The following is a 25,097-nucleotide window of genomic DNA, read 5'->3' as shown; positions in this document are numbered from 1 at the left end:
CAGATCCAAACAAACCAATGCAATTGCACCCAACAAAGTGCATCACTTCATCAAACGTTTTAGATGGACACAAACAGCAGACAGGCATAAATTGTGGTTTCCCTCGTTTATTGTTGAACATATTCCTTGTTTGTTTATTAATGCTGACAGACAGTTTCATGGTTTAGACAAACCATACAGAGGAAACCTGCTAAAATCCACAAACACTCAAAGGTTTGTAGGATACACTGTCAGTTTGTCCTGTTCACGCCGTTTGCCGCTGCTCCTTTGTCACCGGTCAAAGGTCTTCCAGATAACACTCAATGTTTACATGCACCTAATACTCGGATTGCCTGTTTGTACTGAGTTTAAACTGTGAAAGGAATTAGTGGGATTCTGCCATTTGCCAAGTATACATGATGCGACTGAAGAGAAGCAGGGAAAAATCTTCTGGAAACGAAAAAAACCCTGCAAGTATTGGTAGAAAACTGAGAAAGAAGTGCAACATTTCAATGTTACAATTGACCAATCACATCCCAGAACACTGCTCCAGAGTCACATTGTAGTGACTGAGTGACAATTTGAAGTTTTAATGTGCATGTAAACGCACTGAAAGCCTCTCTCTCTCCCTAATCGCCATGGAGCTTGGATGTTGGTGCGTAATGGAACAACGGAAGCTTACATGCACTCGGACCCTCAAGTATTCATCCATACTGTGATTAAAGACAAAAATGTGATGCATGCACAGAATCAATAGGATTCCACCGTTCAGATATTGTATGATTGCGTAGTCGCCAGTCAGGCCATTGAGGAAATACATGCAGAGGTGGCTTAGTCTGAGTAGTTAACCTCAGGAGTCTGTGTAGCTCCTCGGAGTAAGCGTACCTCACCTTGTGGCAAACTCAATCACACTGCGGAATATAATACATGACATTTGAAAAGAATCAATTTATTGCCTTAATCGGAGTATAATCGAAGTTTCAAAGTGCATGTAAACATACTGACTATTTCTAAAAACCAAATATTTAGTTACCGTTGCTAACCTGTTGGTATTGTCACATATTAAAGGCAGAGTACGAGCCCGTAGTACTTCTACTAACACGTAACACGTCACAGTGATGGCTTGCTGACATGCGTAAGCTAAGACAACTCAGACGTGTTGTACAGCGTCTATTGGTCTATTTAAGAAGTGTCATGTTTGAAATGTGTTCAAATTCTCTGGCCCACTTCCTCTAAAAGCAAAAATCCTTAACCCTTGCGCAAGGCACTAAACCAACAATACCGCTCCAGAAGAACTGTGTCGTGGCCGCGAGCAGGAAAATGGTTTCAGCGGGCAGCTCCCTATATGAATGATCCATAAAGGTTCAGAATTTGACAAGTAACAAAGCGCTTAACAACAAATTGTGTAGGTTTTAACAATAAAACATATTCTGAATGTTCCAAAAACTCCTGTCTGTGTAGTCCTATAAACGTGACGGACTCTTCTGCAATCACGTGTAATCTCTTGATGCTGTTCTATTCTGTCTTTAAATCCTGTCTATAAACACACTCTAAACACCATAGCAGCAATAAATTAGTTTGTTGCCATGGACGACATGGATAGATGACGACGGAAATGATGGTAAGAAGTGTAGATGATACGGCCAGCAGTTTTGTAAAAGTATAAATTAGCATTTCTACGTAATTGAACAGATGAAGCTGCAACGAGGCAAAATGAGCGCGTTCTGCATCTTCGTCTCTAAAGCTCTAAAGCTGACAGGATCTCACGATGAATCAACAATCATTCAGCTGACATTGGTTTCAAAACTAGGAAATAAAAACATTTTAGAAACACTTCGGCGAGTTGCTTATGGCTGATTTAATTTCCTTTAGAATTGCATTCTACGTTGCAGAGCCTCGCTTCCATTCAAAAGGCCTCCAACATAAACATACTGCAAGTTCGGAACAAATACTTAATGTCATAAAAAAAAAGTTCACCCAGATGAAGTCTTAACACAAACACATCTTTACACTGTGGATTACGAGCAATCCCAATACCAATACGTAATTGAACCGGTTCATCATTCAGCAGTTGTTGGTGTTCATTTCCTACAGGGAAGAACAGTGAAGAGTAGCACATATTTATGAACAGAAAATGGCAGCAACAAAAAAATGTCCTTATTAGGGCTCATTCCTTTTCTTAAACTTGTTTGCCTACGACAAGAAAATCGTTAACGTTAATCGTTCCTTTATGATAGCTCAATAGATTTGTCATTCATTAAGGGAATGTAGAGTGATGTGTGCAGAGATGCTACGTGATGTTTAACACCCACGTCTACCTGGCGTTTACACACAGGGAAATTTACTTAGCGTATCACATTCCCAACCTGCCCAACTTTCTCTGTAGGTTCTTAAAGCACTGTGCCGGCGATTTGAACATATGATTTAAGGAAATTTACATCTGAACTCCATCACTGACATTGTTTGAGAATTTTGGCGATATTTGGCGCTCACTTACAAGGTCTGTAGTCTTTGGATGGACCCTTATAGAGCCATGGAACACGTGTTAAAAACTAAAGGCTCCTCCTAATCATAAATGCTATAACAGCATGGGTCCACAAGGGTGATTTCAAAGACCTCAAGACCTGTAAGAGAACCACAGACATCTAAGGTTACAACTTACAGAGAAACGACAGAGAATGATTTCAGAGGTCATTTTTTCCCAAATCATTAAATTTTGTAAAATTGCCAGAACGCAAATACTGGGGGTGATCCTCTACTTTTCTCGCAGCACAACAGCATCGCGTGGAGCATGTTTACATGCACACGCATGACGCTGTAGCTCGTATCCAAGTAAGCTTTTACCCAGAAGCTAGACTGTAGCTTTAGTGTGTAACTGGAGTCATATAAACATTTATCAGAGGCAGAACTTCTCATCCGCCAAAATAAAAGACTTTGATTTTTGCCATAGAAGAACTATAGAGCATTGAACAAAGTAGCCATGCCAACCTCGACTCGTCACGAACACGTCGCAACAATTCAACCATTCAAGTTGAATTTAATCTGGCGAAAAGTAAAGTCGCACAACATACCAATGCATTTCTGATCGGTTGGCAGGTGTACGTTAACTCCCTGTGGTGAAAATTGGACACTGTCGCGGTGGCATCAGTATAATTCACCTCATTCTGATGGACAAACCTAGAGAAAGAATTGCCTCTCGTCTTGGTATGCTGATATTTGTTTTTGTTTCTGTCAAAGGTCTAAAATTATAAATGATTTCCACAAAAAAAGGCTGTTCATTAAGGGGACTTCCAGGTTCCATGATTTAATGACCATAACAGCGACTGTCCACCACGTGGTGCTGTAGCCTTATAGGAAGACGGATAGTTATTGTCCTTATCCCTAGGAAGTGAGAGGCAGAGCAGAAAACAAGAGCTGGAGGTCTACCCTGCTCTGGACCAGGCTGCTAGAAACCACTAGAACTTCACCAATAAATGTTACATATACACAAACACTGACATGAAAACACCTAAAGGAAACTGTCTGTGCTGACAAATTGGAGGTGTCCTTATTGAGCATGAAGTTCTACAAATGTGTTTCTTTAGTTTCACGTAAATGTTCAATCTGTTTATGCTAAAGCTAAATCAGGATGCACTGACTGTATATGCAATACTGACTGCCAGAATGAGCTCAGTAGACACAAAGGGTATGTGGACAGTGAAAAGTCGTATTTTTACCTCTGGCCTAAACTGGCTAAGTTAGCAAACTGTAGTTCTTTGATTCAGTCCAAAATAAAGATTTTTCGAGTAGTTCTGCCTCCAAGAAATATTTGTAAAACTAAAACTACAAAGTGCGCTTCAGAAGTATATGTTGTACATGTCACAGCTATTTCTAGATAGAATGATCGATTGAATGTTTTGCGTTCACCACACAACCTGAGTTCATGCTAAACCCCGATGCAGCGTACAGGACAAAGTGTAGGTTCTAAAAGTCCCAGCACACATAATAATACCAGCAGATTCCAGCTAGCAGAATCCGGCTTCTGTAATCCTTGATAAAAGCAAATGTAGGTAATTGTAAACTGCTCCATCTCCAGATCAAAGTATCTTGGGATGGAGATCTGGAGAGACCGTCCCGGAAAAACCAGATGTTTATGTGCGTGTGAACGCATGGACAGTAAATACTGACAAATTTACGCAATTACAAGCTCTATGAAGCACATATTCACACCCTGATTGCCATTGATAGAAAAGAGATGAAACAGACTGAATCTGGACTACCACATACTGAACCCCCACCCACACCCCAACCTGCCCCACCCACAATAAGACGTTGTCATTCATTCATTCATTGCACTACCTTGCTCTCACTCACCTGCTCCATCTAATTGCTTAAGCCATTAAAACACTTTTAAATACACGTAAGGAATATGTACAGACAAAACCAACCAGCCAAACACTGGTTTTCCATTCAGCACGTGACCGAGTAAGAACCCGAAATACACACATCTGCCTGAGTCCTTCAAAAGAAAAGGCTAGGGCAGACATTTTATTTCACAGTTGATGTTTTGTCAGTGATCGGATTTCGTCGGTCGTGTCACGGTGAGAAGGCGGTGGCCGATTCCTTGTCAAAGTTCGCATTTGTTGCAGTTGAGTCACGTTCCATGTTCGGTCGAGCACTTTAGAATTTCCCATGTGAGCTGGCCACGTCTATTTGTAGTTTTTGATCAGATGGATTTGTTCCATATGACAGAAAATGCATTTGTTCTTCTCTTAAGAATCCTTTTCTGGTTCCAGGTCCAAAAAGAGCTGAAGAATTCCTCAAGCCACATTTGTCTTTTGTTCAGTTTCATTCTGTGTTTACGCCCACTGTCACTCTATAAAGCACTTTGTGACTGGCCTGTTCGTTAAAAGGGCATTGTAAAATAGAATCGAATCGATACTATTATCCTGGTAAAATACTGTTGATGAGGAGTGGAGGAGCAAAAACAGATCATCCATGAATACAGTACGAGTTGTGGAAATGCATGAAACCTGCCTGGTTGCCATGTTGATTGCCAGTCAGTTGCCAGGAAGACACACAAGGAAGATTTGGGGTATTATAGGAGGTGCATTCTGGGATTGATGACTGGCAGAGGTCTAAGTTGGATGAGAGTTTGTGATTTGTCTGTATGCCACCCTCCTCCCCTCCTCTTCCTCCCTAGATTCCTCATCCATGTTTTTCTCTACTGTTTCTATTGGCATAAACGGCAGCCCCGGTTAGTGTGAAGGCATAGCTCCTCCCCTTCCAGTCACAGACAGGAAATAGGAAGTGGTGACGGTTTAGGAGGGTTTGGTGGTCTTCAGGGCGTCCACTTTGGTCTCCAGGTCTGTAATCTGTGAAAAGAACATTAATACATTTAAAACTAAAAGCACTTTTCAACAATAAACTCTTTGCAAGTTTGGCACATTCACATAGTGACAGTGACAAGGGTAGGTATCAAGGGGTTAAAACTATTGCTCTCTCTCTTGCACTCTCTCTACCTTCTCCTGTAGGTTGTCCGTGGCTTCTTTGTGTGTTGCCTCACTCTCTTCTTGAGCACGACGCTGAGCCGTCTCAGTCTTCAGGTACTCAATCTCCCTGCAGCACGCACACACACACACACACACACACACACACACACACACATTAGAATTCTGACAAGCTATTACATTTAATTTAATATTTTATACTGTGAATAAAATCTAAGAAAAACAATCCAGAGAACTCACAATCGAAACAATACAAGTGAGAAAGATCACATTTTAGAAATGGCTTCAGGCAAAGTGGATAATTCAAATAAAAAACATTTAACAATTAATGTGGATCCTTGAATGTTTCCTGCATTCAAAGTGAGCCAATAAAGAGCTGTAACAACACAGCTGTAGCTTAGTCTAGAAGTTCCCTCAGACATCTCCTTAGTCCCTCCTTCCTTACTCACTTCTGCTGGAATTCCTTTATCAATCTCTTGGCTTTGCTGTATTTCCTCTCCAGGGTTTGGTACTGAGCCTGCGTCTCCTTGAGGTGTTCATCCACCGCCTAAAAACACAAGCACACACTACGCTTGTTAAGACAGAACAGAAGTGTTTTATGTTGGGCGATGACTTAATGTTATCATTAAGAATTTCACCAAACTGATCCATGTATCCGTGTCTGATTGACTTAAGTTAATTGATAAATTACCTTACAGAGGGACTGAGCTTCCATCCAGTAGCCCTCTAGTTTCTCCATCCTTTCTTTGCTGTCGCGGATGTTTTGCTCCAACTGAGCGCGCTCCATCCGCCAACGCAATTTATCCTGCTCAGCGTGTGCTAACTGTAGGGGAGATATGCAGGGTGACCGCATGGGTCAGGTGGAACAAAATTACACATTTGGTCAGGCAGAATGAGAACCACGAAAGTTTGAGATGTCCACAACGATTTATAAAACACTAGCAGGGCACGAACTTGTAACAAAGCTCATTCAGGCCAATCTATAAATGTAGTAATACACCTGAGATTCTAAAGAATTGCAAAAATGTTTGTCCAAACAAGGTCACTGGCATTGTTTTGTTTTTGTTTGTTTGTTTTTGTGATTTGGAGCATTCTGGCGATATTGTTCACTTTCCAGGTATGTAAGGCCTTTAAATGGATCCATTAGATAGAGACAGACGAAGTAAGTGAACTCACCTTCCTCTTTAGCAACTGGATCTCTGCCTGGGTTACTGCATGTTTAATCTGGAGCTACAGACAGAAAGACAGGCAGACAGAGAGACAGACAGAGACAGAGAGGGAGAGACAGGATTTAAAACAGAAACAAGAAAAGTAGCCGACACAAGTATGATGATCGTCTAAAGTTCAGTTCCAGACTAATTGTACTTTATATACTGGACACCCCCTGCATACGAGCTTTAAAAGTGTGAATTAGCTTTAATTTCAGTTCTTATTACGTTAAGTGGTATCATAAAGAGAAAGTAACTGATCCTGATTCAGCATTATTTAGTAGTGCAAGGTAGATTATACTATGCATCCTTACAGCCACTAGGTACAATAGATGGGTGACTGGAGGCCTGCTGTCAAGACCATGTCCACAAATATTCAATGACGCTACTAAATCTACTACTTTTTCAGTAGCTTGACAGCAGTGCAGCTCTTTTTAAAGCAATGTAGCTTTACCTTACAATTTTTCCACAATTGCAGTTGTAGCATGGCAAAAGCACTTTATTGTCACAGATCACTCTTGCTTGTCGTCTCGCTTCTCATTTTTAGACAGAGAAATCAGTGTGAACTCTTGATTTCCATGTCCAACAATCAGGAAATCTAAGACTGTTATTAATTCACTGCAGAACCAGAGATTTTCATTACTTTACATTAGCTACACTATTAAGAGAGAACTACCTTCCCTAAAACTGCAAATAGGTACACACACACACGCACGCACACACACACACACACAGGCGCTGTACCTCCTTGAACTTGTGGGCCAGCTTCTCAGGGTCGAGCTCCACAGGAGACAACATGTCCTGATTCTCCGCCAGGTCGAAAACTTCAATGGAGTTTGGAAACATTGGACTCATTTCCTCCTCTTCATCTGTGGCGTATTCACCAGTCTGCAGACAGAGAAACAGGAAGAGACAGATAAGACAAACAGGAAGGACAAAGAGACAGGAACATGTACTGTATAACACAGAGTATTTAATCTGCTATTAACATCTGAAAGTTTTCTTATGTTCATTCCCACTCCACACCGTTGTCTTCATCAGCTGTTATATAATCTGGTTTGGAGGAGTTTATCGAGAGTAAAATGGTGGAAATGGCAGGGAGCCTGGATCAGAGGAAATGAGTACAACTGTTCAAATAAAATGAAAGATGCTCTTCCACTAAAAGGACTCAGATATTCGATAAATGGACGTTAATCATTTCTTCTGCTTCTCAACTTCTACATTACAAAGTAAATTAGTCTCACATTAACTGAGCTCCACAGTCTCTTGTCAGGTTGACAACAACTTCAACGCTGACAAAAATGCATTAAGAGGTTGGAGAGCACTTAACACATCATCCTCTACAGTAATCACTGCACCATGGTCAAATTTACAAACTACTGAAGTGTTTCCTACTATGCCAGAGAGAGAAGGATACTTATTCTGAGCATATTTATAATTACCCTCTGTGATTTGAGGCTTTTGCTGCAGTTTATGAGTATGATGTTCTAGACCAAAGCAAACTGTTTTTCATTTTGGGGGAAACTTTTAGGTTCCGTTGAACCAAGGTGTGCCCACCAAGTCCTGCTATTTCACGGTTCTCACCTGAAACCAATTTTCAGAAATCTGAACCAATTTATTCTCGGTAGAAATGCTCAAAGTTCAGGTTCAAAATTAGGTTTGTAGTGGCCGGAAATGAGCTCTTAGAGAGCTTTGGGAGGCTGTGGACTCGTAAAGCCTGATTAATGTTTTAGGAAAACTTGATGACACTTTTACTGTTTACCTCACATATGTTGGTGATCAACACATTTCATAGATAAGTCCCCTCAGGTGATCAGTCGCTTCATTTAAAATAGAAGATTTCACCTGATCTTGAACACATTCTTGTGGTGCTGTTTCTTTCTCAAGTCTCAACCTCTATACCTACATACACATCCCCCTAAGTTATGTAAGGGAAGTCCTTACTGTTAAACATTTGATGTATTGCTCAAAACCTTGGCCATAACCCTCTGGTAGATTTCTCTTTTCTTATCAATCATCTCTTTACCTCATCTCCCCACAAGGTGGCAAAGTTGGACTGAGTTTGATCAACTACATGACACATATAACAACAATCCTGTCTCTTTCTCAGTCTCTATCTCTCCTGCCATTTCAACGCTTTTCTGTAGTGCCAAAAATAATGAAAGCTCGAGGGAAAAGTTAGTTTAGTGGACAATGTTGTGTCCTGAAAAGCAGATAAATGTAGCTTGACCAAACAATTACATGACTTAATGAGGCTAAAATGTCATTTCTTTCTGACGTTTCCGGAAATCAGATCCAGGCAACTGGAAGTAACATTTATGTAAGTATGCTGTAATTTGTGTGGGTGTGCTGTTGTCTACAGCCTCTTCGTATTTTTAAAATCATTTATTTATTCATTATTTAATGTGTTAGCACGTACCTCTTCGTCCTCGTCCATGTACTGTTTGTATCTCTGCTCCATCATCTCTCTCTGCCACCTCTCCTGCTCCAGGGTCTGCTGGATCAGCTGAGCCACTTCACTCTGCTCCCCCGGCTTCTCCCGGCCAATCACGAACCTGAGAACATCCGGCACGCACCAATCACAGGCCAGAAAAACCTTTAACCGTATCGGCCAGTGTAACACCGCAATCACAAACCTGAAAACAATCCACGCACACCACCGCAACCCAGAAAACTTTTGATTCTGGCCAGTGTACGGAAAAAGCCAAAAAGTTATTAAACAGAGCTGGCACCAAAGGATAATAAGAATGTATGGATACAAAACAGCAACAATTTTGGTATGGGTTCAAATTTTATCTGTCTGTGTCCGTACTCTCAGCGGTAAGTCAAGTCATTGAGACTTTGCGTGGTCAAATTTAGTTGTGTAGCCCCACATTTCATCCGATGTCTCAAAGGGCTCTACAGGCCCACAACAACAAATCGTTTTTCTTGGACAGATTCTGGAGGCGGAGCTGAGGTTTGGAGAGGTTCCACTGTGGTGGCCTTTCTCTTTTCCGCACCTGGTGGATCGGCACTCCAGGCCGCGCTTCTCTGACAAAAAAAGCCAGGTCGAGTTGCTACCCCGAGTGAGGGAGTTCAAGGATCTCAGCATCTTGTTCACCACGCTAAGATGGAGCGTGAGATTGATAAGCCAATTGATGTGGCTTCTGATGTGATGAGGACGCCTTAGTGACGAATATACAGGTTAAAACATGGAGTTGTTGTTGCCTATGGAGCTGTTCCAGACACATACAACTAGGAGGAGTGCACAGGACAGGTCCAGAATACTCTGAGGAACATCTGTCTTAGGAACGGCTTGGCTTTCCCAGGAAGAGGAACACCTGAGCTACTTTGCCTGACACGGACTATCAGTGGAAAATGGATGAATGGACGGATGGAACATATCTATCCTTGCACAAAAATGTTTAGTGTTTACAGACACCTCACTGCTCAATTGATTACTGTCGTAAAATAGAAAAATGTTGTAGAATCAGAATTGAGCAAATTTCCCCTTCTTGATACTGGCTTTATGAAACTCATTTTGTGATTGAGATTTCCTCTGCAAGCCTAATTTGATCCGCCAACATTCAAACCACACCAATCAAAAACACGTCCAAGTCCAAATGAGCCAATTACAAACCTGAAACTTTCAAGACGTTGCAATCGCAAATCTGAAAAAAATGTGCTCGTCAGATCCCAAGTCTGCAAAATGTGACATGCATTTTATATTGTAGGGTTCAACTGAAAAGAACAGAATATCAGTGATCCTCTGTCATGTGTTAGGGGTTTGAGATTGCTCAAGTTATTTTTTTATTATTTATACTGTTTATTTCAAGTTGTAGTCGATGTTTGCCTGTATATGTGCATGTGTGTGTGTGTGTGTGTGTGAGACAGACCTGACGATACCGGATGTATTTCGGAGAACAGTAGCAGCGAAGCTCTGAGTGACTCCAACCAGGCTCGTCCCATCAACTTCTACGATCAGATCGTTTACTTGGATCCTACATACACACAAACACACAAACACAGAGAGAGCGAGAGAGAGAGAGAGAGAGAGAGAGAGAGAGAGAGAGAGAGAGAGAGAGAGAGAGAGAGAGAGAGAGAGAGAGAGAGAGAACATTTAGAACAGATATGTTGAGATACTAACTAGAGATTAAGATAGCAGGAAATTAGCTCGCTAGCCTCTCCAAGTTTGCTTTTGTGTATTTGTAAGGCTTCTCGCTCTGGCAGCTTCGTGGTTTTCATCAACTGAAACAGAGTTTTGTTCCACGATAAAATAGTATCCACAATTGCACTGGACATTAAACCTTTGAACAGTTTGTTACGTTTTAAGACAAAGACATTTTCGTTAGCATCTGACAACATCTCCCTGGAGTCCAAGCACAGGAGCGCTCTCCAAGCCTAATGAGCAGTAGCTGTCAAATACTAACAGAATAATTGTTGTTTTATCTCTATTAAAAATGTGGAGCTGTTTAATAAGGACAGAGAATCCAAGCTGTGTTTGAGATCCTCGCTGTGCTGCTCGATTGAGTTGCATGCTAAAAGAAACCCTTGAAAACATGACCTTATGTGTTCTGTTTACCATCACTGTCTTCATGTTGACGAGGCTGAGAAGCTAATATGGCAAATTAAGACCTAGCCTTAAGCATGTTACTGGGGAAATGAAGCAGGCGGCTACATAGCTAGCTGGCCAACAATTCATAGAGGATAACAGAGGACCTGTTCATGGTGTAATTTCAGAGAAAAAGTGGCCAGATGGGGGCCACTGAAAGTCTTGGGGTGGCCGACCAGAACGTACAAGTGTGAATGTGAGTGATGGAAGGTCAGTGGCCACTGGGGGGGCCAGCAATTACCCAGAGGGGGCCCCCCCTGGTGGCACCACTGATCAACACACGATTACAAATGCTGATAACAGAGCTCAGTTTCACTTTCACTTTGTCTGTCTAACAATTCGACAGCAGCATTTACTGACAGTACAAGCTCTTTGTTTTTAGCATGACCGGTCACCCTTTCCACATTCACCAATGCGCAAACCAGAATCTGTGGCGCTACCACAAATAGGAAAGGCCGAGAGGTGTGCAGCGTACCTGGTGTCTCTCTGTGCGGCTCCGCCATCGGTGACAGTCTTAACGAAGATCCCCAGTTTCTCCAGACCCATGTCAGCTCCCGCACCCATTCCGATAATACTGATACCCAGGCCATCACTGTCTAAGAGAGACGGACAGACAGACAGATACATATTGGGAATACTGACTTTTAATGTAGCTTATTTGTACTTAATGTTATGATCTAAACACATCTGAAGTCAGTTCTTCTTTCTGTATTTGCTGTGCTCATGTCCGCCATTGTGCAAGGGTCCCTAGTTCAATTGTATTAGCATAACCAGCTGCTAAGTAGGCTAATCTTTGCTAAGGCAAATCCCATAAAGAGACTGCAGTGGTTCGCAGACAAAACCGCAACTGTGTGTTAGCAGGTGTTACCGCATGTGTGTGTGTGTATGTGTAGTTACATAATACATTAGACTGTGGGACTTAAGAAAGTTCCTTTGTGTGTGTAAGTGTGTGTGTGTGTGTGTGTACATGTGTTGTGTAATCTATATCGAGAACAGTACTACATACTATGCAAGTTATGTTGTAGCCCTGTGTGTGTGTGTGTGTGTGTGCTTGTGTGTTTATAACATGTTTCTGTCTGTATAAAAGATCTTTATATGCATGGATAGTAAGTGTGTGTGTGTGTATACCTTTTTCCAGCTCTACAGGAAACAGGTCCAGTTTCTCCACTCTCTTCTCCAGTTCGTATTCAGCCGAAGCCGCCATAGGGTCGACGTCATCATTACGTCGGTCATAGTCTTCGTTCGAGTAAGTGGTGAAGACCTGCACACAGGTCAAATGTCAAAGGACGGAGGTCAGAAAAAGTTCTTTTCAGTGAGACTTTGACCTTGTCGCCTGTCACAAAGAAATAATTTTAAGTGGCTTTTAAGTGACCGTTGGTAGTCATGGTACCATATCCATCCTTGCTATCCAGCCCCCCCCCTCCACAAACAATAAAAGGTCAGCAGCATTTGTCTCCCTGGTGACCATCGCTGTAGTCATGTGGCTCAGTTTCCATAGCAACTGCAGCTTTGCCCAGTGTGATTTGTGGCACTTATACTGACTTCCTTGCTTCCCCTGTCTGGTATACTGTAGTGTATATGCTAACGTGTGCGTGTGTATTTGTGTGTGTGTGTATGGTGTCTGCGTGCGTGTCTGTGTGGCGTTATAAGAGATAGCCAAAGGCCCTTAAGTAATAAGTACATTCAGCTGAATTTAGACTAAAGCACATGCACAGGCGTACGTGCACACACAGACACACAATCATTGCCAGAAACAGGGTCAGAGGGCGTGGTCATTCCACTGCTTCCTGTTGTCACACTTCCTTCCTGTTGAGCAATTTTAAAGCCGTGTGACTATGTATGTGTATGTGTATTTGAGCGTTCCCTGCAGGCATTAAGAACACATTTCCCTCTGCTTTCCCACAACAGAAACAGCAACACAACAGTACACAAAGAAAGAAAAACCTCAGCGGCTGAAAAAACACCAAAAAACATTTTGTAAAATCGCCGCAGTATCACTTTAAGCGGCAGACAGGTCTGCTTCCTCTCAGCCAATGAGGCGTTAGTAAAGCAGATTATAGCTTTCCCAGACCTTTGTAGTGTTGTAAAAATAGAGCACACTAATCCAAACTCACTATTAGCATCTACTACTATAGATCGCCATAGTTACAGGCAGACATGGACACGTGTTAAAGCCTCTAAGCTCCTCTACATGAACTTATGAGTTTAGTTAGATGCAAAGATGTTCACCGTTGCCAAAAAAGTGTTTTCCTGTGACCTTTGACCCAGAAAACTCTGTTCTCATGGATCTATCTGCCTTCTCACATCAGTCGACAGCTCGCGCCCCATAATGTGAAGGAGCTGAGAGAATGTTGGAGCGAGGTTAACATATAGGGACAAAAAATAGTCAAAGAAAACACATTTTACAAGGTGGAAGCATCATTATAGTGTAACACAGAGTTCCCACATACAGAGAGAACCATCAAAACAAGGCTGCTCTCTCACTCTCTCTCTCTCTCATGACCTTTCATCCCAGCAGATTAGACCTTCACATTAGTCGATGTCGTTAATCTAAACCGACATGGACACAGACGACAAAGTTGAAAACAACACATAAATTTACACCCTGAGGCTATAAACAGAAGCAGGTTAACACTGATCTCCACTTCCTGCTAATCCGTGCAGGCTATGTGCCGAGCAGAGACTGAGGAGAAATGCGGCTTAAGTCTAAGGCTGCATGTATTGCAATTATTGCAAGATTGATCGGTTGATTTGAACTCACACGCTTGTAGTGTGCTGGTTGGATGGGCTGTGTTATAGTTTATACAAATATTTTGTTTTCCTGCGTTAAGAACTAAAGCACCTTCACCATGGTCCCTAACTGCAACGGACAGATCTCTTAGCTGTAGTGATAACCGTTCAGGCTACATTGTTGTGAAATGGTGTGAATGTGTCAATGGTTGCTTGTTCCAGCGGCCGACTCCCTCGCCAGGCCCCCTGGGGGAGATGGAGGATTACCGTACTTATCCCAATATGCAGCTCAGCAATGGTAAAGAACCAGAAAAATATGTAGGATTCTGTGCCCCTGGATGTGATGTAACGCAACAGTTACAAATAAAAAACAGTTTTTTCAAGGCTCAATGTCTTCAGAAGACTGTGATAATAAATGCAGTGTGGATGTGCAGCTCCTCCTCCAGCCTGTTCACCATGAGCAGCTCCTTCTGTTTGTCCTGTAGCTCTGTTTTTGTCCGTGTCAGCGTCTTTCCACAGACGCTTCGTTTGACCTTCAGTGAACCCAAAGCCTGGCTGAACTTCTCTGTCACTTAAAGACAGATCATACACTTAAAGCCTTGCAGCTCCATGTCCTCATGTTAGCAGCTATCTTGCGGGGCGTCTGTTCAGACGGCTCCACACCTCAGAGATTCTTTGACCACATTTACCTCTGCCTAGGAGGTCACGTTTTCACCTGAGTCGGTTGCAACAGCTTGCACAAACACGCAGATGACAAATCTGCAGCACAAGTCCATATAGCAGCACTAGATTAACATTGCGTTGTTGCTCACAGACGAGTGACAAGAAAACACAGGTTGAGTCGTGTTTGCTGGAGACAAAAGCTTAAGGCGTTGGCTGAGCTCTGACTCTGTTAGCTTTGGGTTAGGATTTGTTTATAATGAGGGAAAGCAGAGAGCAGAAACCTTCTCAATGCTCATCTGTGGTTCTCAGGTGCTGATGTGGTTCAAGGACTCCATTTCAAGTATTAGTATTAGTCCATCGCAATCTCAAGAATGAACATTAATTCAATCAACTGCTGCAATATCTTCACTTCAGTTTGCGTTATTTTAAAATGTATTCAATAAGAAGGGTGATTACATCAGAGCTGCATCATGTCAGCTACCATGTTTTGATCTATCACGTACCATAGATGACCATAGATGCAGCAAATTATTTCAATGTTCACAAGTTGATGTTTTAAAGCAAATCGAGCAGGCCTACTTCAAAAGGAACAGGCAGTAGTTTGGTTATCAACTTGACTTCCTTGCCTCCCTCATTCATCTCTCTGTCGTTCTTTCAAACGATATCAGACATTCGCGATGCTGTGAATAATCAATCAGCCCAGATTGTTCCACGAACCGGAATGCACTGGACTTTTTGTAGATTTTTCTTCATTACGCACATTTTTTCTTTTCATGTACACAAAGCTGCACTCTGTGATCGTTATCAATTCATATCCCCTGTGTGTGTGTGTGTGTGTGTGTGTGTGTGTGTGTGCGCGCGCGCACGTGTATGTGTGTGTGAGAAAGGACAGCAAACACACCCAGCAGCATTCCAGCAGCTTTTTATAGTCTTACAGAGGTGGCCTTGTGTACAGCTCAGTGCAGTCCAATCTAGTGAGCGTGACGATGGAGGACAAGCCGAGCCACCAAAAACTGAGAGAGGAAGATCAAAGGGTTTCCCTGCAGCATTTGATGACAACTATAAATCATTTCACTGCTAATTGAAACCTCTAGCTGTCTCACTGCCAGCCTGCATGCCTGCCTGCCTGTCGACGACATCTCTGGGGACCGAGAACTCAGTTGCTTCTGAAGGTTTTGTTTGTTTTTAGACCGATTCCACACAGGACACGAGCAAACAGCTGGACAAGGACATCACATCGCCGATTAACCCCATGCAAAACTTGAAGTAATCACACTCGCAGCCGAGGACCCACACCAAAAACATGGACGTCTAGGCTGCCTCAACTTCTATTTATCTTGCCGTGTCACTCCATCTGTGTTGCGTGGTGTGCTGTGTGGAGTCGGTGTTGCGTTCAGGTGTCATGTCAGGATTTCTTTACTGCTGCGTAGCATTAAATAGCGTTTTGTTTAATTATCAAAGGGTTAAACATGTACATTCAACTTGGGCAGCTGATTGTCCACTGATTTGTCCTCTAAAGGTGAAATGACCCATATATCAAATGATCGCATGGTGGATTCACATGAATTTAAAGTCAAACGCAGCAACGTGTCCAGACCAGCAACAAACTCAACCTGGCATCTGACATTGATTCCTTGTTCTGTGGAGAAAAACAACTCCCTGAACCTGCAAGACGGGTTGTCTCATAAAATGGTGGATTTTGTTTTCGAGGTTGAAAGCAATCGAGAAATAGTCGCAGTGGTAATCTTAATCACCATAGTGTGGGCGAATCGAAATCGACTAGTGAGCAAATTGCAATAAGAGGTGGAGATTCTGGAGACAAGGGTTTCTTGAATTGTTGCGATCAAAAAATCAATACCTTAATTACAAAATGTTGCATATTATTTATCTCGTTTGGTTTTGACAACAAAGAAGCTGCTGTTGCACAAACTCTGCCTTGAAAAAGACATTTGTTACTTTATTTACAAGGACCTTCGCCCGTAGAGTTGTTAAAAGGTGTTATGGCTGCATCGTCACGTGTCCAGCCCTGTTTTACTATCCAATGAGCTCAGTCAACCCACTGCAGCGGTGACGGGTGGAGGGTGGAGGTCACACCCACACACACACAAACACACACACACGCTCATTGGTCGCTTGGGGATTTTTGCTCTTTGATTGCGCCACAGCATTTCCTGCTGAAGCCAGCTCACTGTGTGTGTGTGTGTGTGTGTGTGTGTGTGTGGGTGCACACATGTGTGAGTGACGTCAAAGAGAGAGAAGTCATTAAAATTGATTCCACACTCTCGCACTCCATTTCAGTATCTTGTGAGTTTGTTTTGCTCACGTTCCAGCAAATAGGGACAGAACACACACACACACACACTCATTAACCTTAGCCAATCCCTGTCTCTTATTTCCTGTGTGGTTTCAGTGGCGGAAAATCTATGGCGGAAAATCTAGCTAGGCACAAATGGGCGTGGTCTAAATGGATTGATGCCAAGGAAAAATATATTTAGTTTTTGATGCGCGTTAGGCTCCAGAAATTGTGTTTGCAGCACCGCCATCAGGCCAACCGGTACCAAATGTAATGGGTTCTTCTCCGGATCACGACCAAACCAAGTCTCATGGATATTGATTGATAAACCTAAACCTGCTGATAAATAGACAGACGGACAAACAACCTGACCCTCATTCCACTCGCCAAAACCATCAAACCAAACCCCCACCTTGATTGGCTGAGTGCTGAATCTGATCTTCCTACTGGCCGGCGCAGGCTCCTCCTCCTCAGGGAGGCCTGCGATCTCAGAGCAGCTGGACTCCGGCTGGTACGCCTCCTCTTCCTCTTCCTCCTCATCCTCATCCTCCAGCTGGCTACCCCCAGAGTCCTCCTCCCCAAGGCCGCTGTATGCACTGATATCCACCAGATCCCCCTCTGAGTAATCGTCCTTTCTCGACTCGTCGTCGTTCTCCTCCTCCTCCTCTTCCTCACCCCTTCTCCCATAGTCTGCTCCTTTCTCCTCCTCTGAGAAAGTTGAGGGCGATGGAGCCTCCTTTTCTCCGTTCTCCAGCGAGGCGTGAACCTCGGCTTGCACCAGCCTGGCTCCAACTTCTGAACCTCCAGAGGAATCGACCTGGTCACCAGTTTTTGGTTCCAGCTCTGAGGCAGCTGTTGTGCTGGAGCCCCTGGCCTCAGTCCCTGAAGGCTGTAACTCCGGTTTGGCATCAGAGGATGATGAGGAGGAAGTTATGGCTGCTAAGGAGGACAATGAGGAGGAGGAGCTGGAGACCTGTTCTCCTGATTGTCCGAATATTTCCTTCTCGTCGCTTCTCACTGCTCCTGCTATGCTCGTCTGTGAGGAACCCAGCACCTCCTCTTCGTCGCCTGGCCTGCAGCTTTCATCTCCCATTGTCTCCTCCTCCTGGTCCTCTTTACCAGGAGGAAACTCATCCTGAGAGAGACAAAAAGGTTCAAATGTTGTTATTTGTTTTTTTGCATACTTCACACTACCTCGACATCTTTCTGTCTTTTGTCTTCAGAGTAGGTTTTGTCATATTTACAGTTAACAAATCTTAGTTCCAACATTTACACTACAAAACACACATTTTTCGGACGTTAGGTCCAAAATATTGCTTGCTTGTTGCACTGCCCATGACGTACGACAAAAGATTTGACGGTAGCGTCGGTCTGAAGATTTGACACCAAACCTTTGGGGCACTGAAGCATTTGTGAGGTTCTTTCTTCTTAAGCCACAAAGTCTTACTTTCTTCCCAGCAGTCTCCAGCCCAGCAGGTTTGGGTTTTGGTGCTGGAGCAGGGCCTGGCCGACGCTGGGGGAGGGAGACATTGTTCTTCTCGTCAGGCTTCTCGAAAACAGCACTGAGCTGGCTCACAGTGGGGCTGACGGCCTCGTCGGCCCCACTGGCAACAGCAGGAGCAGGGATGCTATCCGGGAGAATGTCTAGACGGTCCAGGGCCTCAGTAGAACCGTTAAAACGAGCCACAACGTCCAAACGGCCACCCTGGAAGCCAGAAGCCCGCTCCTTCGTCAGCAAGATCCGATTGGTTGCTGCTTGTTTCTCCTAGAGGACACAAAAACAATCAGCTAATTTCTCCAAGCATGCGCCACAACTGAACCTTAGGAGTCAGTGGGACAGATAACCAACCATATAAGCAACCAAAACATATAACTGACACCTGCTGCAACAGAACACTGTGAAATCACAGAAAGAAAGAACAAAGATAAGTGTCACGCATCATCTTCTGACCTGTAGGGTGCGCTGTTCAAACATCTTCCTGGTCTCCTGAAGCTTGGAGAAGCCCATGGAGGAGACCCCGCCCTCCACACCAGTCTTGTCAAAGCGCTGAACCCTCTCAGAGATGGCGCCCCCCGGTTTGATCAATGGACCATGGTCCACATCTTCATTAAAGCTGGAAGCCTTTGGTAAAGAAAGTTTCACCACCTGCTCCTTACCTGCCAACCACAGGGAAGATCTCATCAAACCATGGGTCATATTTCCTGTTCAACTGAGCTCATTCTAGCAGTCAGCATCGTATATAATGCATCCCTTTTTTTCCCAGGAGACCTGCAGTACTAAATCTGGAATGTTCATAGTAACGAAGGTTCATATACCAGGCAAAACATGAGACTGAAAGTTCAAAAAGGAGGCCTGTGAAGCTCTATGTCTGGGTGACCAGCCTGCTTTCATGCCTGCTGGGAAGGACTACCTCTGAGTCAGGAGAGTTACTATCCTCTTTCCTAAACCTTCACTTTGCACAATGCTACAGCACAACTTTGTGGACCGTCTGAGCAATGGTGACCCTGCAAGTCCACTTAATCATTCAGTTTTAATATTATCTGTTTCTTGCGATCATGTCCATAAAAGCTTTTTTAAGTGAGGAAACTTTCAATCATTAAATATCACCAGTAGGGTTGGAAAATATGATGTTATGATTATTAGTGATTTTCTTTGTTTGCTTTGCTTACCGATCATTTTGGCTCCGTCCTCCTCATCACCAGGCGACTGCATTTGCATGAACATATTCTTGATGCGATGAACGTTTGACCCATATCTTCGGCCCCTCCCGGTCGGGCGGGGCAGGAGAGCAGGTTTCCCGGAGGGATCCGATCCTCCGTTGGCGGCATTGTTGAGGTGGTCGGTGGCTTTCTTCAGAGCTGCCAGCCCGGCCTCATAGGCATTGCGATGGGGTGAGGGGCTGCGCAGGTTTGAGCTCCCGCTCACCCCGCTGCTCCCGCCTGCAGCCCCGTTGCCCCCAGTGGCTGACGGGGGCTCGGTCTTCATCATGTTTTGCGAATCAAATGCACCCCGGTGAAGAGCAGGTAGGCAGGGACAAGGACGAAAGCATCCTGGAGCTAGCTAATGTTAACCTCCTAAACCATAAACACAAAGAGACAAACAAGTTACGACGCGCACTCCTACTGCAAAACAGCAAATTTTGACACAATTCAACTTCAAAATCCCAGCGTTCCCATTTAATGATGCTGGTGAAGGTTTGTTTCTGTCATCCTGCAATATTCCCTGTAAAAGTCAGAGATGAGCGAGGTGACTGGTATTTCATAAAGACTAAAATGTACAATTTAGTAATCATTGTGACATCATTGTTGTAAATCTGTTAGTTTGGATGACATCACTGTTTTACACCATCTGGCAGCTTTCTGGGAATTCACATATAATAACATTATATCCTCAAACTTGTCTGTGTTTCTCGCAAAAGGAGACAATGAGCCCGTTCTGTGTTCATAATGAGAGAAACCAGCATTGGGTTACAGCTTTAGGGCGACGCCATGTTCTGAACAGCATTCAGACCAGAAGTGTCAACATTATATAACTTGAGAATGATTCCACCATATAGCAGAGGTTTGTCTGTTTAACGCCGCAAAGGTTAAAATACATAACTGAGTGATTCTGCATCACTGAGCAGAATCTGGACACATTTCTGTGCTCAGACTGTGGGAGTGGAGATGAAATTCACAGCTGAGGTGTGAAAACTTGTTCCTGTATTGTCACAATATTCCATCCCGCGCTTCCCTCTGCTCGCTCCACGCAGCACTGGTGAGGTTTGGTGGAGTGTGCTGTCGCACGACTCAATCAAAGTGGCATCTCGTTGTGTGCGACACAAATAAAACCACAGAACTCCCAATGTTTAAGTTAAAGGCGAGGAGGCGCTTGCAGAAAGCACATACATTTATGTTTGTATCTAATCAGAGATCCACTGATCAGCTGAAATGGCTGATGTCTCTTTCTCTCTCTGATTTCCTCTTTCTTTGCCTCTGTCTCCCTCACTCTCCCTCTGTATGTCTCTCTGATTTTGCTTCCCTCCCTCTCTCTGTCACTCTCTTTCATTCACACACAAACTGAAAGGACAGTATGGTGTGTCTTGTGACACTGTGTTGCCCAATAGAAGAAGAACACACACACACACACACACACACACACACACACACACACACACACACACACACACACACACACACACACAAACATTTAATGTAAAGCAAAAACCATTTCACACACACACACACACACACACACACACACACACACACACACACACACACACACACACACACATTTAATGTAAAGCAAAAACCATTTCACACACACACACACACACACACACACACACACACACACACACACACACACACACAATCCTGGCCTGTTTCCTGTTATTGTGGCAGTTGGCTGCTGGTCTAGCTGATACTAACACAGCCCGGCTAACCTGAAACACACTAATCAAGCAAACAAAACCTGACACCTTCTTCAGCACGTTCCATTCTCGAGGCGCCACAACAAGGATGCGACAAGTCAGTCGCTGTCGCGTCACACAGAAACGTCACACTCCTTTGTCAGTTTTGCACAAATTTGGCCATATAGGATAAAGAGAATAAAAATATATAAAGCTTGAGCATTCATGAGTCTCCCTCTTCCTTTGTGGTGTCCCTACCATTCAGGAACATCTAAACAAGAAGCTGCCCCAAGTCAGACAGCCCAACATGTCAGTGCATCTAATGGTATAGTGACAATTATGCCATATGCATATAAAGTTAAACAAACACCTACAAATATTTCTAATGCTTTGAAGTTGTATGGCGGGCCCAGCCAAACAACCTCACATCCTCCTTCCTCTGCTTCCTCCTGCCACATGTTTAACTCTATGTGTCTCACACACACACACACACACACACGCACACACACGCACACACACACACACACACACACACACACACAGCAGCTACTTCCTATGTGCGCCAGAAATCCCCAGCATAGATTGACTCGTGACCTATACAGTAGATTGGAGTTTACTGCACATAAACAGACCTAACCTGTGTTTTTCTAAATCACATGTGTGTGTATATGTGCTGTGTTTTGTGTAGTTAATCACGATGGTAAACGGGACTTCCATGTGATTATACTGCGTGTCCTGTATTTAAAGCTGAAGCTCTGCTGAGTCTTGGCCGCGGCGGCGCAGACGGAGCAGAAACTGAACTGCACATATTCTCGTAATCTGCTCCTATTATATCATCAGATTGTGTCTCTGTTCAATATTGTCCACGCAGGCTAGGAGACAGGCAGTGCAGCTATACACAAGATCATTACGGTACTTGGCGAGAAAGTACTGCATTTAAAACACAGTACAGTAAGATAACAAAGATAACAGTTTATTACAATAGTTGACAATTAATCTGTTGATTATTTTGATTATTATTGGAGTAGTCTGTATGTGTGTGTCAGTTTATATGCTGAGGATATTCAGGCCTCTTTCTTACTGTGAAGCGGAAATTAAAATGACAAATTCCCAATCCCAATTGATAACAATAATTTACTACAACCCGTTGTCATTAATTTCCCCAAATATATCCTCAAGCTACTGATGATGATGGTGATGATGATGATGATGATGATGATGATGCAGCAACTGCACAAATGTCTGTACAGATGTCACAGTACTGGAATTCATTCAAATGGCTTCAAACTCAATGCGTATTGTTCAGTGTTCAAAGTGTCACATTTTTGTGCATTCATTCCGGTTGTTCCTTAATGTTAGTCGCCAGCCCACATCTCTAGCACACACTTTATTTGTTCCTCATTCCATGTGCACCAGCTTCCTGTTTACGATATGCATAATCCACACAGTATTTCCTTTGCTTGGTAGCTTTGGTCTCGACCACAGCAAAAAAAACTGAGCTGCTGACAATCTGCACCACTTGGAATCGGAGCGAGATTCCAGGCTGAACATTGCTCTCTAAGTTGCCACCCAAATATGAATTTCTGTGTGACTCTCGCGGAGCTCGCCGGCTACAGAGCCAGCACTGCATGCACTCCTAGTGTGTCACCTGGAGCTCTGATCTGAAAATGCATTTCTGACCACCAGATCCAGATCAAATGGTAGTGAGAATTTTGGTTTAAAGGCTGGCTGTACCATCCTTAGTCTCTGCTACCATCTAGTGGTGGTGTTAACACAGGACAAGCAGTCTGAATGGTTGTGTATGTATTAGAATAAATACATTTTCTGTATAACTTATCTGGATCCACCACGAAATCTACCATCATGTGTCCTGGCCTACAATGCACCTCAAAATGAAACAATGGCTGTTTTGTGTTATCTTGGACACCATGCACACAACCCCACACATACACACACCACGCTGCACAGGTAAAGCAGGTAGCAACTGGGATGAGGGCGTAGATGTAGGAAGCCAGCGAGTCTCTCGTGGGAGCCACAGTTCCTTTGCCTGCGCAGCATCTCTGCATCACTGCGTGGATCGGTGCGTCATGCGCACAACATGTCCAACACAAGGAGCATTATAGCCACTACAATGCCCGCATCTATTCACAACACAGTCCCCGCATCTGTAGAGGAAACTCCCGGGACTGACGCACACGCGCGCGCACACACACACACACGCACACGCACACGCACACACACAGATCCTGCTGTTGGCTAGAAAGCGGCTTTGTTGGCATATCCGACACATGCTGCTCTCTCCAGACTCCATACAAAAATTAAACATTTACTGTTGCTTTGCTTTTCTGGCAGACAAAATGTAGTTAACACAAATTATGACCACGTTTGCACCAGTGTGTGCTACTGTTAGGTTCGGCAAACACGCAATGCAAAATGTGAATTTTACTTCAATTAAAAGGAGAACTTTTCAGTCGCCAACCATATTGCTCTTCCGTCCAAATACACCTTAGAGGGCGGAGACCAACGCTGTCCTCTCGTAACAAAATATGACTTCGGATTAACATATACGCAGTTTTAATATTTTGTTCTTCTGCCGAATACAACGGAAGACCACCAGGGATCCGCACCAGTTTAGATTTGCGTTTTAGCGTTCGTCATATTTTGCGGGCAAGCACCGAAACATTAAACTGTGCGATCGTTGAACGGAGTTTGGCGTGACGTTCTCCCTGAAGGGGAGAGGAGGGCGCTTTTTGGTGCTAGCGGCCCCTGTGCGCGGATATGCGGGGTCTTTTCCTCTCGCTTATGCGAAAAACAGCGCAGATCGACGTTAAACGTGAACGATGCGTGTTAAGCCCGCGTTGTAAATGAGTCTCCGGCCGGTTAGGGACCCGGAGGCGGGCGGTCGCCGCGGCAGGCCCCGCTGCGCTGCGTCGCTTCCTTCCTGCAGCCTCACCTCCACATTCATAGCCGAAATAATGAGCCTAAGTAAACCCTGAGACCCCCCATGAGCACACGAGACCCCCCTAAGCCCAACACTCGTACCTGATTCCCCGCTTTGTCACAAACAGCCCAGTGCCCGTTAGGATCCGCTGTATAAACAGTCCATTGTCCTGCCTGCTGCTGATTCGAGCGAACAGACTGAAGCGCCTGCCCTCCTTCTCCCCCTCCTCTTCCTCCCCCTCTTCCTCCTCTCTCTATTTTCCTCCATCCATCTCTTCTCTCTCCTCCTTTCTCCTATTTCTTTCCTTCCTCTCTCTCCCTCTCTCTTTCTCTCTCTCCTCTTTCCCCTTTCATATTCCTCAGGGTTCACACGGTCACGGGAATCCGGGAATAGTTGTGGATTTTACTCCAGGCTTGGAAAAGTCAAATCAAAACACAAATCAGTCACGACTTATATAGCACTTTAAGGGGGACAAACGCAACTCAAAGTTCTATTATCCTATTATTGATTGACAAGACAGTGAATTGAAGGCACAATACGTGAATACATTTTTTTTTAAACATAGTACAAGAAAAAAAACTATTATTTGATTGATTGTAAAGAATTACAGAATAATAAAAACAGAAATGTAAACGTAAACTTTAAGATTCAAAGTAAACAGAATGTACTACTAATAATACAACAATAATAGCAATACTACTAATGTCATAGTTTTAATCATTTCTATTCTGATTTGTTTCTATTCTGATTTGTCAGAATAATGTGATTTATAATTCCAGGCTGTTCTTGGATGAAGAAGTGAAATGGGG

General features: G+C 43.7%; 1 protein-coding gene across 1 annotated transcript; it reads right to left on the bottom strand.

Moving 5' to 3' along the window:
- Positions 1-87: 87 nt before the first annotated feature.
- ppp1r9ba (protein phosphatase 1, regulatory subunit 9Ba) lies at positions 88-24,504 on the bottom strand. The gene is made up of 15 exons (XM_076143228.1): positions 24,390-24,504; positions 19,624-20,028; positions 18,905-19,110; positions 18,401-18,718; positions 17,366-18,088; positions 12,396-12,528; positions 11,743-11,863; positions 10,552-10,656; positions 9,096-9,231; positions 7,421-7,564; positions 6,645-6,698; positions 6,160-6,291; positions 5,918-6,015; positions 5,481-5,577; positions 88-5,333 (listed from the first exon to the last, which is right to left on the bottom strand). Exons 2-15 carry the CDS (start codon positions 19,940-19,942, stop codon positions 5,280-5,282), a joined length of 2,640 nt encoding a protein of 879 aa, XP_075999343.1. The 5' UTR covers positions 19,943-20,028; positions 24,390-24,504; the 3' UTR covers positions 88-5,279.
- Between the last annotated feature and the right edge of the window lie 593 nt (positions 24,505-25,097).

Source organism: Genypterus blacodes, unplaced genomic scaffold (genome assembly GCF_046128005.1).
Source record: "Genypterus blacodes isolate CSIRO-AG114 ecotype Tasmania unplaced genomic scaffold, CSIRO-AGI_Gbla_v1 ptg000022l_1, whole genome shotgun sequence".
In the NCBI taxonomy this organism is placed as follows: domain Eukaryota; kingdom Metazoa; phylum Chordata; class Actinopteri; order Ophidiiformes; family Ophidiidae; genus Genypterus; species Genypterus blacodes.
This window is presented reverse-complemented; position numbering and strand designations above follow the sequence as displayed.